General features: G+C 42.5%; 1 protein-coding gene across 1 annotated transcript in view; it reads left to right on the top strand.

Annotated features, from left to right (window-relative positions):
• The window catches only part of LOC126867137 (protein sister of odd and bowel-like), a 255,175-nt gene extending 240,216 nt beyond the window's left edge, over positions 1-14,959 (top strand). The window contains exon 6 of the mRNA XM_050621347.1: positions 10,710-14,959. Coding sequence (XP_050477304.1) covers positions 10,877-12,958 — 2,082 coding nt within the window. The 5' untranslated portion in view covers positions 10,710-10,876 and the 3' untranslated portion in view covers positions 12,959-14,959. The remainder of the gene's footprint in view (positions 1-10,709) is intronic.
• Positions 14,960-18,244: the final 3,285 nt, after the last annotated feature.

The raw sequence follows: 18,244 nt of genomic DNA on the forward strand, positions 1-18,244 counted from the left end.
TATTTAGTTTCGGGGTTGAATATATACCCTTGCTGTCCTCTTGAGTATTTTAAGAATACCAAAATAATCTTCCTTTCTTTTAAATTTCCAACCATTCATCGGCTATTTTTGAAAGACTGTAACCGGCAGAATAATAAATAGGATACGAGAGATCGTTGCTTTCTCATACGAAAATTAGGATGGTGAACGGTTTTAAACACTATAAACGTCGTTTCCCATGTTCCTAACGGTTGTGTTGCGAATTCCCGACTAAAGAATAACCGGTCGGGTCAAACCGATCGGTCGATATCGCGTACCTCGAATGAATTAGCGCTCAAGGTGGAGGAGGTTTAATAGATCGAGTGTTGGAATAATCCAACACTGTATTTGCACATGTTGTATAAAAGTAAAATGTGATGTTACGAACACGGTGGTAGTAAGATGTTGTTGAGAGTGAAGTATTTCACCCGCACGGTACGATGTCCGATGATGAACCGTCTTGGTATGTTGCTGATTCTCTTCCCCAGCCGTTGGGTCTCGTCCGTCCGTCCTGCCTTCCCAACCGGGGTTTTCCCTGACCTTTTGAGTCTGTAGACGATTGGTTAAGGATCGATGATATAGAATACCAAGAGCGAGAGATTGTTGTCTCGCAACGCGTCAAATATATTTGGAATAAATTAAATAAATATAAGTACAAATACTGTCGAAAGACGCTCGTTCAATGTGTTCGCAACGATAGCGTATGATCGCTCGTAGATAACTCGATAACTACAGGGTGGTTTGTAACTGGTGGTGCAAGCGGAAAGGGGGTGATTCTACGCGAAAAGAGAAGTCGAAAATGTAGAATAAAAATTTTTTATTTTTTTTAATTTTTTTAAAAATCTACGGTGAAATTTAAAAATTTAAAAATTTAAAAATTTAAAAATTTGAAAATTTAAAAATTTGAAAATTTAAAAATTTGAAAATTTGAAAATTTGAAAATTTGAAAATTTGAAAATTTGAAAATTTGAAAATTTGAAAATTTGAAAATTTAAAAATTTAAAATTTAAAAATTTAAAATTTAAAAATTTAAAAATTTAAAAATTTAAAAATTTGAAAATTTGAAAATTTAAAATTTAAAATTTAAAAATTTAAAAATTTTAAAATTTTAAAATTTTACAAATTAAAAAAATAACGTCAATCGAGACAACGATCTACAGTGAGATCCGTTAAAACGAGACGCGATAAAGTGCACGCGTACCGAGCGAAAATTCAAAGTCGATTTTCTCGAAAACAAAGCCTCGAACGAAAAATTGTTATTCTATATTTTCGACTTCTTTTTTCGCGTAGAATCGCCCCCTTTCCGTTTGTACCACCAGTTACCAACCACCCTGTATAACCCGGATAATAACTCGGACAATCTCGTAGATATTGATCGCTAATTCGTAGATACTCGGTATATACTGTAGATACTCGCGTCCGTTTATTTATACGTCTTTTGGCCGTTTATTTATACTGGGTTTTGGCCCGGAGTTTATTTATCATTACGTTTCATGCGTCAAGGCTGTGTCAATGTCCCGAGGCAAAACAACAGCGCGATTTGAATTGTCCTCTAACTCACGTGCCGCTACAAGTCCTTAGATTTACAGCTCGGGGAGGACAGTTAATTCGGAATTTCCCAAAGAAGGGAATGGGTCTGTCCATGCCATGAACGGACGGCCACTCAAAATTCCGAACAGGTTGTCTCTATTTTGGAATATAATATCTATTTAATGATCTTATCAAGTATACATTCGTTTGGTAAAGTTACGCTATTTTCTGTACTGTCCATCACGACCGGTCATGATACTTTTCCCTTTTATTTATGTTACTTTCATACCATCTACTTAAACGACAAAATATCGTGCATTAAGGAACCCAAAGATCTCGGATAAGGTAATGATTTCGTAAATAAGTACGCTTTTAATAACTTCTCTTCAGGTGTCAATTATATAGTGGTTCTTGATTAAACTGGCTCGACTTGTTCCCAAATAAGCTTGTTAATCTCTTTTTATAATATTACGCGCGTGAATAAACTAGCTTATCGAAACGACTTGTTTTCGTGGATCCTCAAGTACAGTTCCAATTTATCGTCGATCGAAAGATCGATTTTCCAGTTTTTGTAACGGCAGAATATTCGCAATTATGCGAACAACGTTTCCAGAGAGGATAAACCTATTGGAAGGAGACTATCGATTTCCATAGCCGATAGAGAAGATATATCGGAAATTTGTTTCAATATCAATGAACAAGTTCGTTTGTACAAAAAGTGGCCTCGCGGAATATCACGAGAGATTTCCTTGACTTATACTATAGGTCAGCCAGGTACGTTATTATTCTTTGTCTAAAGTGGATTGCTAGCTCAAGGCCATTTCACCGTCTGTGAACATGACACGAGTGACTCTTTCTTTTATAAACTGGTTACACACTCCAATTGTGCCTGGATATCGCGCTTTTTCTTTCGAACGTACACACCGAAACAAAATTTTCAAACTAGGTCGACAAATTACATTAAAACAATAACGAACGTAACGTAAGGTAACAAGGTAACCTAATAACCAGTTCCAGTGTGTACGATATATGCACGTAATAGCATTATTATATTATTAATTTATATCCGGAGAAATTTAATTGGATATCTGGATATTAAACGAATCGCGTTGCATTAAATAATTTGATATCAGTTTGAACGCAATTACCTTGTTACAGCGTATGCTTGTATAAGGTCATATCGATGACGAAGACGCCGATATACCGATAGCAGAAATTTTTAATACATCTGAGAATTGCTACACGAAAATGAAAAATGTTCGATGGAAGATTAAAATCGGGTCGAAAAATTATACCGCGATGTTAAAATTGCGAAAACAAGTTTACGGTTTGCCATATATTTTCCACGCTTTTATTTTAATTTAATACGGCATCGCGAAATTTGATCTGTCTCGCGTGTTATAGATATCGTCTCTGACAACCGTGATGAATTACCGACACCTCACGGAATATGTTAATATAAGTAAATTACCTTGCATCGTATAATAAATTATGTTATGCGTTTCGTACGATTCCTTGTTTATTTCAGCGAGATGGCCAGCCCACTCTCTCATTATCCCATCTTACGTTTTTACAAATATTCGCCTCTCGGTCAGCGTTTCTCAAAATCACTTCCACGAATACACAGCCCTTAAACAGGCGGAGAAAAATTCGACCGGACACATTAACGTACGCGGAAATCATCGTCTTAAAACTCACTCGTACAACTTGGTCTTACGATGGCGTCGTAAACCGTGTGGCCAAGCAACACCTAACGCGGACGTGGCGCACCAAAAATCCCATAAACAAGCGCTTAATCCTCTGGCAGAAGTCGCAGTAATTTGGAAAACGAGTCCTACAACCGTCATTTGTCGTAAACGTATCCGGATCGATCGCGAAATTGAGATCACGTCGCTCTGGAACGCCGAAACCTGCTAATTTCAACGGTGTGATCCGGTTGTGATGGTCGTGGCTGGCGTGGTTTCCGTGATGTTTTCGACGGAAATGAAATCGACGGTGGCCGGATACTTGGCCCGTTGAATTATCTCTTCACGTAGCAGCCAGCCCCTGTCGAAAACGTACTCGGATAATTGGCGAGCTCGCGAGCTCGATATCCGGCTGGATACACGAAATCCTCGGCCAGTCTGACCCCATTACTCGCCCGTCATCCTCGTCCGCTCCTCCTTTTTTCGACACTTTACGCGTGCCTCGACAGGTCGACTCAATTTTCGACCGGCCGTTTCTTTCGGGCCCGTTTCACCTCGATCTCGTTTCGACGGATGACGTGCCGCGAGATCGTGCGAAGATATTTTTGCCCGTACGTTTCCAACCGATTATCTTTCCATGCGTTTCTTCTCGCAGACGATGCTGATGATACACGTTCGAACACGTTGCGAGATTGTTTGACGTAGTACGAAGCGCCTATACCACTGTTGGCATTACATTTCGTTCGCATGTTACGATTATACAGGGTGGTTGGTAATTGGTGGTGATTCTACGGGGGTGATTCTACGCGAAAAAGGAAATCGAAAATATAGAATAACAATTTTTCGTTCGAGGCTTTGCTTTCGAGAAAATCGACTTTGAATTTTCGCTCGGTACGCGTGCACTTTATAAAGGATCTCGTCTCGTTATAAAGGATCTCACTGTAGATTTAAAAAGAAATTGAAAAAAAAAAAATGTTTATTCTATATTTTCAACTTCTTTTTTCGCGTAGAATCGCCCCCTTTCCGCTTGTACCACCAGTTACCAACCACCCTGTATATTTTCATGCAAAAATTAATTAGTAAATGGGATGAACAAGAGTAACGTGCGAGAAAACGTGTCGCGAAGATTCACGGAAGTTTGACAATTTTGAAATGAAGTTACTCGCGAACGAGTCTGCGACACGGTGCTAAACGAATTAGCAAGAGTACGCGATCGATTCGATTAGGATTCGACGATTTTGATACGAGTAGCGAGAAAGCAGATGTATAACGACGCGCGTGAGGAAAGTTCGTGAACATCCAGATGATCTCATAGGAGCGTAAAAATTTCTCAACTCGAGAGGTCGCCGGCCAACCGACGATACCGTTAACCAGCTTGAATAGGAAAAGCAGATCCGCTAAAGTTGTTCGAGAGTGAAGCGATTTAAGGTTAAGCTGACTCATGATCGGATTGCAATTACGATCCGCGAAAACCGTTCCATCGATCGATTAGAAAATTCCACGATATTTTTACGTCTGTACATATATAACTTCGTTGAAATTGAACTGAACAGAACCTCGACAAGTTTCTCGATAAGTTCGAACAAACGCGATAGTTTCGATTCGAATATCTGGCGATTCTACGTATTCGCACGATGTAAAAAGGAAAGGACTAATTTCTGTAGTTGGTATCACGAAAATCGCACAAGGGTGGTTAAATCGCAGGAGCTCGAGGCGAACAAAAATGTAATACCGGCGATCTTTCACGAACGAGCGTTGCTTATTGCGGCAACAGGCAAACGGAAGATTGGCCTGCCGGTAACTCGGTAACTCAGCTAAATGTCAAGGATAGTTTGAATTATTCTTTTGCTTTTTGCGTCGCAGCGCTGCGAACGTGCAAACTTTTCTACGCTATGAACCCTACTACGATCGACGAATGATATTCATTGATATTTTCCACGTGAAACAATCGCGCGATTGCCTCGTTGCAAGTTGAATAGCCAACGTTTTATAAGCTGTTCTTGTCATACTACGAGCGTGTAAACGTCGATCACTGAGCCTACTTTGATAAATTGAGTTTAGACATTTTCTAATTGCAGCATCCAGCAACCTTTCTGTTCGCTGTATTTCTGTAATTTACCGCGTCCTTTGTATACGCAGTTCTGCGCTTTCCAGAAGTATGCACGCGCCTACCTACGAGTACTCGTCGAAGACACGAAATTTATTCAAACGTCCGTACGAAAAGATATAAAGTACGAAGGAATGCGGATAAACGCAAAGTCACGGGACGCTCGCAACCAACACAACGTGGAAGACTGGTTTTTCCAGGCGTCGTTTTGCGCAATGCGATCTAGTTCCGTGGGCGACGATAGGAAAGCGGAGGTGGAACGACCCTAAAGTTTCAGCAACGATCATTCGGTACGATCGGCCCGAGGCGAGTCGGGCATCATCGAATCGTGAATCTCTCGGCGTGGTCTCGCAACGATTTCACGATGCAAAAAATCTCGGACGGAGAAACGGACGACGAAATCGAATAACGAGAAGCCATAAGCATCGCCGGTTCCGCGAATTCGCGGCCTTTTTGTACACGCAGCGACACCTGTTTTCGCTTTTCTTGCCGATCGATCGAAAACGCCACTTCCTGTTTCTCGGTTTGCCGTACTTTGCTTTTTCTCCTTTCGAGTTTTGCCAGCAAATTTTTGAAATGGAATAAGTAATTAGACGATAGTTAACAAAGTAGAAGTAGCTGGCGATTTGATCGGTTTACCGAATCTTCCTTTTTCCTCTACAAATATTTTTATCTCTATAAATATATATACAGGGTGGTTGGTAACTGGTCGTACAAGCGAAAAAAGAAGTCGAAAATATAGAATAAAAATTTTTTTTTTTCATTTTTCCATCGAGACAACGATCTACAGTGTGATCTGTCATAACGTACCGCACGCGTACCGAGCGAAAATTCAAAGTCGATTTTCTCAGAAACAAAGCCTCGAACGAAAAATTGTTATTCTATATTTTCGACTTCTTTTTTCGCGTAGAATCACCCCCTTTCCGCTTGTACCACCAGTTACCAACCACCCTGTATATATATCACTTTTATTTAAAGATTCCCTTTATTTTTGTATCTTATTCGATGGTCGGACTTTTGTCTCTCGTATCGCAACACGATGATAAATCTGTCTAATACGCGAGTTACTAATATGCGCGAATAGACAGGTAAATTAGCCGCTGCAACTTAAAACTTTCTTTTGTCCGCTACCGTACACCTAATCGCTCCGATCTGTTCACATTTACGACCATTACAGATAGTTCCTGTCGTAATCTCGATTCATTCCACGAAACTATTCCGTATCTGACGAGGAATGTATCGCACCATAAATATCTTTACTAAATGCCATCGTCTGATGTATACGAATAATCTAACGGCGTGCGATTCTTTTTTCTCCAATTCCACGCACGAATACAATAAAATCAACGTAAAATCAGGGTTAACGTCGTTGTATCTTCTTTTCTTCTTCTTTTTTTTCTTCTTCTTCTTCTTTCTCGTTCTTCCTTTTTCGTTTTTGGTTATTACTGCGTTTTCAATCACCGTGGTTGCTTCATCCGTGTAGCGGTGGAATTTTAATTACGTTGTAGTAAAGCAAGATTGATGCCACCGCGTACTAGATGAAATACAAAACACGTTGAGTAATAAATGCACGGTGATAATAAGCGCGTGAAAGACAGTGAGAGTTTGATCGTGCAATATGACGATCATTACGCTGACATTCCTCTGGCTCGAATTAATGAAGCGGAGACACTTGACGATTATATACTGTTGCCTGTGATAGATCACCGGCAATACGACCATAGTACGCATTGTGCTGAACTTGTGATACATTCGATGTGTAATTGTAAATACGATTTCGATTACGATAGCCTACGAGGCTATTTGCAACGAAAGGAAACACGAATCTGTGTCAGAACACCAATTGTCGAATTACGTTTCTTACCGCTCCGATGTTTCACGCGACGAGTACACTTTCATCGACCTTTTCGTTCTATTTTCATTTTACGATTAAATAGAAGAATTTTGATACGACGTAAAATACGAAGAAAATATTCCATTGGAAAAAGATGAAAATGTCAGGTCCAGTGACACGAGTTTCTTAAAAATAGCTGATAAATCAACCAGGTTTTATTGGAAACCAGAGATGTAATTATTAAGATTTATGTATTAGATTGTCAGAAAAGTTTCTTTCGTTTTATGAGGAAATAATAGACAGCGTTTTTTCTGTTATATTATTTTGTCGAATTACGTGCGATCTGTTTTGTTCTATTGAGATAAACACCGCGATATTTCACAAACTTGGTTTCCCGTTTGTACGAACGTGCACTGTTGTAAAAAAACACGTTTGCGAAAGAAAGACACTTCTCGGGCAACCTAATAAGAAGCTCGATATTTTGTAAACATCGCGACGACGAATATTTGGAATACCTCGAAGGGGATGAAAACACATTTCCAAGAATAATCATTTTCCATAGACAAAAATAAAGCTGAGTGATGGACAAGGATGCGTTTATTCACTGGTATTTCACTAGACGCGCTTTTTATCCTCGATGCAATCTCGCAAAATCGCTAATAATAAAGTCCCGTATATAGGAAGTCGAGAAATGCCTTGAAGAACCTTGTAACATACGTCTGATTAGAATTTTCTATCGATTACCAGACTCGTACGTACATCAGCCAACGAATAATCGTAAAATACTTCGTTGGAAATATGACATAATAACTTGGCAACGTACATGACCATGTTTGTTACAGTTGTTTAAATCACCTGATATATATCGTGAATTTTTCTAAGCGTCCAAACGCTTTTATCAGCCAACGTAATATCAAATTTATTGGCTTGGCAACTAAGTGATTGCGGATTTCGTCATTACCATCTAGTGACAAAATCCGCAATCACTTAGTTGCCAACTCGATAGTATTTCAACTCCTCGATTCGTCCCTTTCTACGTACATCGAAAATGGAACAAGTCCGTGTTTTCCTTGCCGAAAACTTTGCCTGCTGTTATTTATCTCTCGCCTAAGTTATCGTTACGCAAAGCAGAAGGTTGTAGAGCATTAATCAAAATGATACATCGTGTTTCGTGCACGATATACTCGCGTGGAGCGAAAATGACATCACATCCCGAAAAAGAGCGTTGGCAATTTCGACAAGGCAGATCGTTCGTTAGATACTCGCGAGGATTAATGATAGCAGCGATTCGGCAAGTTCATTTTCTGTAGGACCGTGCGTTGTACCGAAAATAACGGAGACCCTTGGACCGACGGAGAAAGTGTAATGCTCTTAGCGATATCCGGCTATCGATCTACTTCGGAATCGATCGATCGTTACCAACCCCCGATGTTCTGCTGCGGCGTAAGCATGTACTCACGTACGTGATCATAGATAAAGATCCACTTTCGCCATCTGCGGTAACGGGATAAAATTCGTCGTGGCGATAGCAGCAGTGACGACAGGATAAAAGCGAATCGATGAAACGAACAATTTCATTCGATCTGTTCCATTATCTCTTCTCTTTTCTTCCATTCTTTTTCTTCCTTCTTTTTTTTTACTATACGTCTTTTATATATAAATTATCATCTTCAAGCACGTTTCAGAGCAGGTCAAATTTCTAGCAAATGTCTAATTACGTTTTGCATAAGCAGACGTACAGATGAGCGATTCTGATCGTAGAAATTTGTATCTCCATCTCTCGTGTAAATTATATTTTCGTTTCGTTGGAAACGAAACTCGAAGAATGCTTCGTTATTTTCAAGAAATATTCGAATTTTTATCGTAAACAGCAGCCAGTGATAGAAATCCTAGACGTTTAAGAATTGGTAAAACCTTCGGATGGTAAAGCGCGAATACTGAAAATATTCGTAACGATATACCGGTTGATCTCCGATTTGCCTAAAAATAACGGGCTCTAGAGCCGATCGATAAAGATCGCTAAGATCCACTCGGATCTACAAAGCTGCCGCGCGATCGCTTCTCCGTGAACGCGGATGATGTATCGCGATTGCAGGCCTCGGTTTCGCAACGCGGATCGACCGTTCCGTCCTCGGACATCCGGGTGGCGAGCGGCCCTCGATCAATTGTTATACGCCGTGGCTGGCATTTAGCCGCGCGACTCGCGTCTGCACTGTTGCCGCATTAATTTGGTACGGTGCGTTGCTGTAGGATAGCTCGCGGAAAAGAAGTTGCGCAAGCCTATGCCGCTCATGCCTCGTACCACCGGCGCAGCGCCTATACAGGCTGATCCTAGCGATCGGGTCATGAATATCTAGTTCTATGAATACTCGTTCCGACTGCGGCTACGAACAATGAAAGAAATATCGCGTGCAATCGATGGTTTCTGACATAAGATACACATCACCGATATCATTTCCGTGGAAAATATCGAATTTAGAATTTCCAATAGATAAAACGAGTCAACTATTGGGTTGGCAACTAAGTGATTGCGGATTTTGTCGATACCACCTAATGACAAAATCCGCAATCGCTTAGTTGCCAAACCGATACTCGTTTGACGTATAAAAATCCGCGATACGATAATAACGATCGACCTTGCGCTCCTTTAAGAAGAGGCGAACTATCACGCGATTAGAGGAAAATGAAACGGTGATAGACCCGGTTATTAGAATCTCGCTATACACACGATATTCATGCGCAACGTCCCCGGTCTTTACGTTCTCCCTTCTCTGTTTCACAGTGTATGCCTGTCTATCTTCTAGTTTCTCCATCCTTATTCCGTCTCTGTCTAAGGCACGGTTTCTCCTTCGTTCAGAGATTCAAGGGAGTCGATCTGCGTCGATCGTGCTCTCTGTTTCTATCCCACTGTCTCCAAGAGTGTACGGTTGATCGTTGTGCCGGCTAGCTTCGCTACGGTGAATTTATACACGGCCACGGTGCGTTCCCACGCCTAGAACATGCGAAAGAACACTAGCTCTTCGGCCTAATGCCCGCGTTGGTGCCGATCCTATTTCACTGGCCCGTCGCCTAAGAAAACGCGGAAAATCTGGGACACGGCGTCGCGGTATGCGCCATTGTCCCGCGATTTTATGGGATTCGATCTCTGGGTGCACCAAATCGACAGCCCGATGAATTCTCTTTATGAAAAATTCCGCTGCTATTCGTGTAATTTGTATTTATTCGATTAGATCAGTTGATAAATTATATTTTAATATGTTGTTACATAAAAATGACATATCTCTCCCTACGTTTCATAGATACTTTCGTTCAAAAATTTTGGTGCTATCTTTAGATGAAAAATAGATTGATAATATTTGCAATTTCGTCCGATTGGATGTTAAAACTTCGTTCGAATAAATGGTATTCGTATAAACGAAGCTCTATCGTATAAAAAAATAAAGATACCGAAAATACTAGAAATATTGGACAAAGTATTCCAACAGAGGGCAAACGGATTCCACCAACTGACGAAAATTTCAATTCTATTTTCCAGGTGATTCCCCGAACTCAAGGATGCGGTGGGCAAGGAGACACGCCAGCTACCATCACTGAAATTCACCTTCTACCACCTGAAACCTGCGACTGCCAGCCTAATAAGGCCACCTGGAATCCGATCCAAAAACAAAAAGCACCACGAGGACGAAGTACCAAACCTACTCCATGGATCTAACGGAGGCATTCGCCCCAGGAGGGGGTGGGGAAGATCTGCCAAAGACCGATTTCTTCGACTTCGTCGTCTCTCCGCCACCGCATTGTGCCTCCACGGACGGCGTGTCCGACGAAGAAAGCTTCCTGCATCGTACCACCTGCAGAAGCATCGGCTACCTCCAGCAAGGTCACGAGGAACACGAAACTAATCGCGAATTACACAGCTCGCCGTTCATCAAAGAAACCAATAACAACACTCTGACAGCACTACCCCCAGTCTCGACGATTACTGGCTCCCTCAGCCACCATCACCACCATCACCACGTGAGGACGCACCATAGCGCCTGCAACGTTCAACAGAGCAACGAGCAAACACCGATGGATCAGTCGGATTGCGATTATTGGGGCACGGACGAGAGCAAAGAGCAGACCTGTAATATACTCTTGGAAGACCTGAACAAGTACTGCTGGTCGGCCCACGCTAATGCTCAGAGCCACGGGAATGATAACGTGAGCGTTCATCAAGGTTCTAACGAGCATCATCAAGGAGTAGGTCGAGGATGCTCAGCCAACGACAGACAAAATACGGACGGCGCGATTTACACGTTGACCGTGTTGAACAACGAAGCCAACTCTATGGATGCATTAGATTGTTGCAAGAGTCCAGCGCCCACGTCCAGTGATTCTTGGTCTCTGCGACCGAATCTAGACCTGGACGCTATACTGAGCATGGAACCTGCGTCTACCGAGCAGGAACACGATCAGACCAGTAGCGTGACCGAAGTGTCGCGGACAGTCAACGACAGGTTTCATCCAGATCGTTTCTCTGTTGCATCCTCCCAATATGCTACAGACGACAGCGGATTTGTCGAAAGTAAGGAATTATGCGGCCGAGGATCATCCAGTGGTGGCAATTGCACAGGAGGCGATAATAATAACGATTGGAAGCTTTCTGATCAGAATCTGCAGGAAGCTGCGGCCGCAGCTGCAGCTGCTGTCGCGGTTGGAGCAGGTGACTCGGCGGAGAGTCTTCTAAGAAGCGCTCTTCAAGGAAAATTGTACACAGGTCCGACTCAAGTAGTTTCGTCTTCCTCGCCGTCTACTCAAGGATCCACTATATCCATGCCTGTGACGAGCAACGCTGGGTTGCAGATAGTGTCCGACCAACAACCGCAGCAACAGCAACAACAGACTCAACAACAGCAGCCGCAGCAACAACAGCAGGATGAATCTATGCACACTTGTACCGATGAAGATCTGTTGCTGTCCCAGTTAGACCAAACGACCTATCGTCCCGGTGATTACGAGAAGCTGAAGAGCATAGCCAACGAAGTGGTAGAGTCGTACTGCAGTTTGGAGCCCGTTTGCAACGTGTCTGCGACGACAACGGTTATGTACACGCTAGATCCAACCAGTGGGAGTCTGGGAACGATAACTCTTCCCGCGGATCTGGGCCAAGTTAGCACGGTTACAGTAGTAACAGCGGCTCAGCAGGATGTTCTACAGCAACAAGCTACTCCTCGAACCGAGGTGGAGCAACAACAGTCCACCAACCAGCTTCAGATAACTCCGTCCAGAGTGGTCACGACTAAAGCTCCCAAGAAGTACTGTCGACGTACCAACAGAAACAGCAGCAACTCGAACGCAGCCAGCAACGGCAGCAGTGGTTCAGAGACCGGTGGAAGCACCAGTGGCACGCAGCAAGGCGCTTCCGGCGGTTCTCCAGGCAGCGTCCAACGCAAGGAACGTTCGCTGCACTATTGCAGTATCTGTAGCAAAGGCTTCAAGGACAAATACAGCGTCAACGTTCACATCAGAACTCATACCGGCGAGAAGCCTTTCGCCTGTTCCTTATGTGGCAAGAGTTTCCGACAGAAGGCGCACTTGGCAAAGCACTATCAGACCCACGTGACGCAGAAGCCCAGTGTCCAGCAGCAAGCGACCGGCAGTAGCACCAGCAACAGCGGAAACAGTGGGAATCCCAGTCCATCCGGCGAAACGAGTAGCTCGACGACGAGCAGCGTGACAAATAGGAGTCAACCGCACCAAGTGTCTGTCGATCCAGCGGGGACCGCCTGTAATCCACCCAGTTAGTTGCATTGGGAGAACCAGACGGCCCACACCCGGTTCCCAGTGTCCAGTTGGACGCGTTCGATCGTTGCTACTCCATTCTCTATTCCCGGTGGCACGGTGCGGATTTTGCACGACGGTGATGGTCAACGAAGGATACACCGTGCGAGTCTTCCTCTATTACTATTCACTTCTACGTATCTCTCTTTCTGTCTCTTTAATTCTTGCTCTTCCTTACCCTCGTTTCTCTGTCTCTCTGTTTCTTCGTACTCTCCGATTACGATCTTCGTTCACTTGGAGAGGCCGCGCGGGAATGATTTACGACCGGACAGGTCGCGGAACCCCCGGCACAGAGCGAACCATGACCAAGGATCGCGAGATCGGCCAACGTCCATGGACTAATTTTTAGACAGGCGTCTCGCGATCTCGTCTTAGAGAGAATTTCCTGCTGATTGGGAGAACGATCCGGGATATTTATTCGAGTTGCACGCGGCGGTGCTCACGAGTTACGCCAGAAAGAGCGAACTGGTAGCCGCTGGTAGCTGATCCTCGTAAAACGCATGGGCTTCAGCGAGCCACGCCGCGGAACGCTCCCTCGAACGCTTTCCTTTCTAGGCGTTTCCGATATCGCGTGTGGTCGTTGGAAGAGATATAGCGATATCGTAAATTTGCAAAGAAATAGAAGTTTATGGACTTCGAGAATCGAGTAATTTGAAACGTTTTTGAGAGACTGTTCGAGGACACTTTGAGAGAGGATCTAGAGCTTCATTTAGAGTCGACTGATGTCAAGTCGTTGTCAGTAGCAGTTTTTCCTTTGCTGCGTATTTTCGAAGATTTGTTTTCTGAAAGAGACGATTACATCTATAGTGATGTATATAACTTGAAACGAAAACTCACAGCCGAGATCGTGTATCGAAACTAAGCTCAACTTGTGTTATACGGATTTTTCTAATTAACACGCGTAAACATTTGTTTATTTTCACGTTACGTTTCTTAAGCATTAACTTATTCCGAATTTATACTCTGCGAGCTAGGATTTCATCACATCGTTGGATCTAGTAACGATGATCGAAGAAGACTAGGATAATTTAAAACAAAGAAGGTTCTTGTAATCGATGAATTTATATTCTGCAAGCTCAGGTTTTATAACACGTCGTTAAATTTAACAACGATGATAGAAATTGCCTTTGAGAAACACGTGTCGGTACCACCGTCTAACCGAATCTAACGTTTCATTTTACGACCTCGCTATATCTCTTGCAGGCACTGTACCCTTGTCTCACGCGTAACAACGTTTTCTTAATCGAATGCCGTCCTTAGAATCGCGATCGAATCGCGTGTCGTGAATTTATCCGCTGCAGAATGAAGCTTCCGGCGACTTCCATAGCCGTTCCTATCGCCGATATAAATTTCTGCATGTATCGTTCGATTTTTCTAACGAATACGATCTGTGAATAGCGCACGCGTCTGGAAACTCGCATTGGCGATGCTCGTTACGAAGCGTGTTATTCCGGTCGATAAGTTCACGATGATTAGGTTAAGCAGGCGAGCATAGATCGCCCTTTATTTTTTTATTCTCATAATTAATTATTCGTCGTTCGATATCGATTGATCCAGGTCGTTTAACGTGTCTCGAAAGAAACAATGGAATAAAATGACGGGAAATGTAAAAGTATAAAAGCGAAGAGAAAAAGAGAGACGAATAAAGGTGTGAAAACGCGAGAAAGAGAGAACGTCGAAGGATTTAAGTAACGTGGTGGGGAGTAGGGAAGTCTACTAAACGATCTTGAGCGATCAATTGATTTCAAACGAGCTATAGTCGAATCGTCGATCGACGGTGGTTCAACGCGAAACGATTCGGTGAAATTGTTGTTCCTAAAACGACTTGTTTGCTGTTTCAAACGAGAGAGAGAGAGAGAGAGAGAAGAAAAAAAGAAAACGACCACGTCGACGATGATCGTACACGATGATCGATATTTAAATTACCGCTACGAGATATTAACGTTGAAGATATTTTACAGAGAAGATTCTTTTTCTTCTTCTTTTTATTCTCCTCCTTCTTCTACTTTCTTTCTCACCTCTTTTCTTCCCTCATCTTTTGTTTTTCTTTTTTTTTTACATATATATATGTATACACACAGAGACATATAGTAGACTATAGCGGATGTAACGTAGAAATCGGTAAGTATCAGAGTATCGAGAGAGAGATATATAAGAGTTTAGAAGTAATTAGTAGCACGAGCTGTGATTTAGATACATACTCAACGCGCGAGGCCACGCTCGTCCCTGGTTTAACCTGGCGATCGCGTGTCCCGCCGTCTGTTATTCGTAAGAGAGTGAAAGCGAAACGTTCGACGCACGATTTTGCGAAGAATTTAACCTTCGAGACACTCTTAAAAAGCCTGATCGGTTCACACGAGCCTCGTTCGGATCCCACGGAAATCCCCCTTTCAGCTCTGTAAAGCTTCAAAGCGTTTCTATCGCGAATTCTCAACTATAGAAAATGCGCCGCGCTCCTTTCATTCGTCCGATAGACGTTCGAACCTGAAGCTGCCTGTGACATTCCGCGTCATCAGAAAAACATCCTTCCCCTTTTGTAGTAAATTTCATTTTCCATTTCTTTTCTTTCGCGGTTATTTCTTTGACCTCGCGGCTGATCGACGAACACCTTTTTCTCACTGAGAAGTTTATTAATTCGCGGATCGAATCTGTCCAATTTGTTAATACGTTTCTCGTTTAAACGTAAGAACCGGACTCCGTACAAAATCAATTGGCCGAAGACTGTTTATTCGTATCGAGTTGTAAATAACGTTGAGAATGATCCTTTCCCAAGTTTTATCTCTTCGTGGTCGACGCGTTCGCGCACCCTTGAATTTCTCATAAATACAGAAAAATTCTTAATATAGTTTGCGATCGACGATCAAAACCGTCGTCAAGATATGGCAGGCGAAAGAGCAAATGATCGAAGAGAGGAAACGAAACCAAAATAATTGACAAAGTAAAACGAATTACGAATTCGTTCCAACTTACAGTTAATAGTCTCGAGTAAGCAATTGATTTTGGACGAACAGTACTTTCTTCAGTAATTCTTCCGTCGGTTCTTATCTCGATCCTCGTTACCACTGGCTCAGAGAAGATAACTCCGAAAGAAAAGACAGGAAGAACAGGCTCAGCTATCAAGCAGACTTTTCAGCTGGAAACTGCCTTTGACCTTTCAACGATCGTTTCCCACGACTACATTTCCCTGCCGAATCGTTAAGCGGCCAAGCAATTAACGACCGTTTAATCGGCGCGGTTCCCTTGGTGTTCAAAGTCGCGTTGCTCATTGTCCTTTCGTGTTCACAGCCGTAAATCCTGTTCACTACCACGATGAGATACAAGCTCTTGTCTAATTTATATTTCAAAGCCTCTTTATTTTGTAATAATTCGTAGAGTAATTTTTATTTGGCTATTTATTGTAATGGTAATCAATCATTGGTTGTTATCTAGTTTTGGAGATTGAATAAAGTTTTAATACGAAACTATTACAATTTTCCAATTTCTTTCACTCTATCGATTTTCTCGTTGACTATTTCTATATTCGTACAGCACATTTTATCACCTGACGATGCATATAGCAACATAGGACGCGACGATTTTGTCGATGCTGCGTTGTAGTTTTTCGAATCTAAAGAAAACCGATCGTTGGAATATTTCTACCGATTTCTAGATGCAAAATATCTGCAAGAGCAGCGAAACGATCCAACGCTTAAGCCGCTACGTTTGTTATCACGTCGCCAATCTATCGCTACGATTTGCACAGTCACAAAGCGGTTCGAGCCACTGAACAATTGAGAACTCCTCTGCCGATTGATCTTAATCGATCGATAACTCATCGAAACGAATCGACATGTTGTTCGCAATTAAGTCGATACTTTCTTTTGCTCGATCCAAAGTACACGGTATTTTCTCGCTCTTCTATCATTACATCGAAGGCTAACAGTGTCTCGTGATGTGCGACAAACTTGATCGTTTTGCGCAAAGCTGTCGAAGCATAGGCGACTCGATAATCCCATCTGGCTGTATGGTGTGCACGATACAGTTGGATGAATTCGTCAGTAAGTAAGAATAATTACAAGAACTTGTAGTTGCTGAGTGAAAAATTTCCATGCGAAAGCTGCCAACCAACAGAATGTGATATCCGTACGATTGGCTTCGAGTACGAATAATGTCTTTGAACTAAAGTAAGCAAGCAATAAAGCAGGATGACGTAAACTAGGCAAGAACTTACCGCTCATCCTGGTGCATATCGCCCTCCTTTTTCTCCATCCTGCTTTTCCTATGAATATCCTCGGCGTGCATCTTTTTCTCTGCTTCTTACGCCATTGTGACGAGACGACGCGACGCCAGAAACGAGGCTGTCTTCGTTCGTATCGCGTTTTATCTTCGCTCGTAAACTTCGATTTCCAATTAACGATGTGCCGTTCACGATCCAAGGACGAGAACGGTGTGAATTTCTTCTTCGGCCGAGTTGGCGAACCGAGTTCACGGGATAGGAACATAGATTCCACTGTACGGACTATCGAATCCATTTGGAATTTTCACTGTAGAGAGAGAAAGAGAGATCTAATTGAGCTTTTCGATGTAAAGAAGTGGACGCGGTTGGTGGTGAATGGCAATGATCGTTCGAGGGGAAAATGAAGTGGGAAACTTGTTGGACATGCTTTGGTGGAGCGATTTCAACCCTTTCGTTATGGGAACGTTAAAAGGACAGCAACTGTTGCGGAATAGAATTATACAAGACGCTGTGGTTGTTCGTTGGAATAATGGGAATGTATATCTCTTCTAAATTGCTTTTACGAAATTTATCCCGATAGCTTAAAGGCGCATTGCCAAATTACTTGGAAATTAGCGAGCGTAAAATCTCTCTGGTCTTTTAATATTAGAATATATCCTTTTAAATGGCAAAAAATAGACCGGTTCAGCGATTAGTACGAATCAGCTGTAGGCAAGTTTATAAATTACGAACTCTGTCTGCCAACGTTCGCCAACTGAAACGTGTTAGAAACGTTTGATGTCTGAGCGAAATTGCGTCACATTTTCGTGACCGTTTGGTAACGTTTTCTTTCGCGAACGTCGATGAAATTTTTACGGGCCGATTGGTCGAAACATCGACTCCCTAGAAACCGTATAGAAATCGTATCTGATCGAACAACGATATCATCGTTGCACACGAAACACAGCAATCGCAATCCTTTAGGGCATGAATTTCGGTATTAACGGAGAAAAGAAACTCGTTAACCTGAACGTGAAGTTGATATTATCATTGTG

Source organism: Bombus huntii, chromosome 6 (assembly GCF_024542735.1).
Source record: "Bombus huntii isolate Logan2020A chromosome 6, iyBomHunt1.1, whole genome shotgun sequence".
NCBI lineage: Eukaryota > Metazoa > Arthropoda > Insecta > Hymenoptera > Apidae > Bombus > Bombus huntii.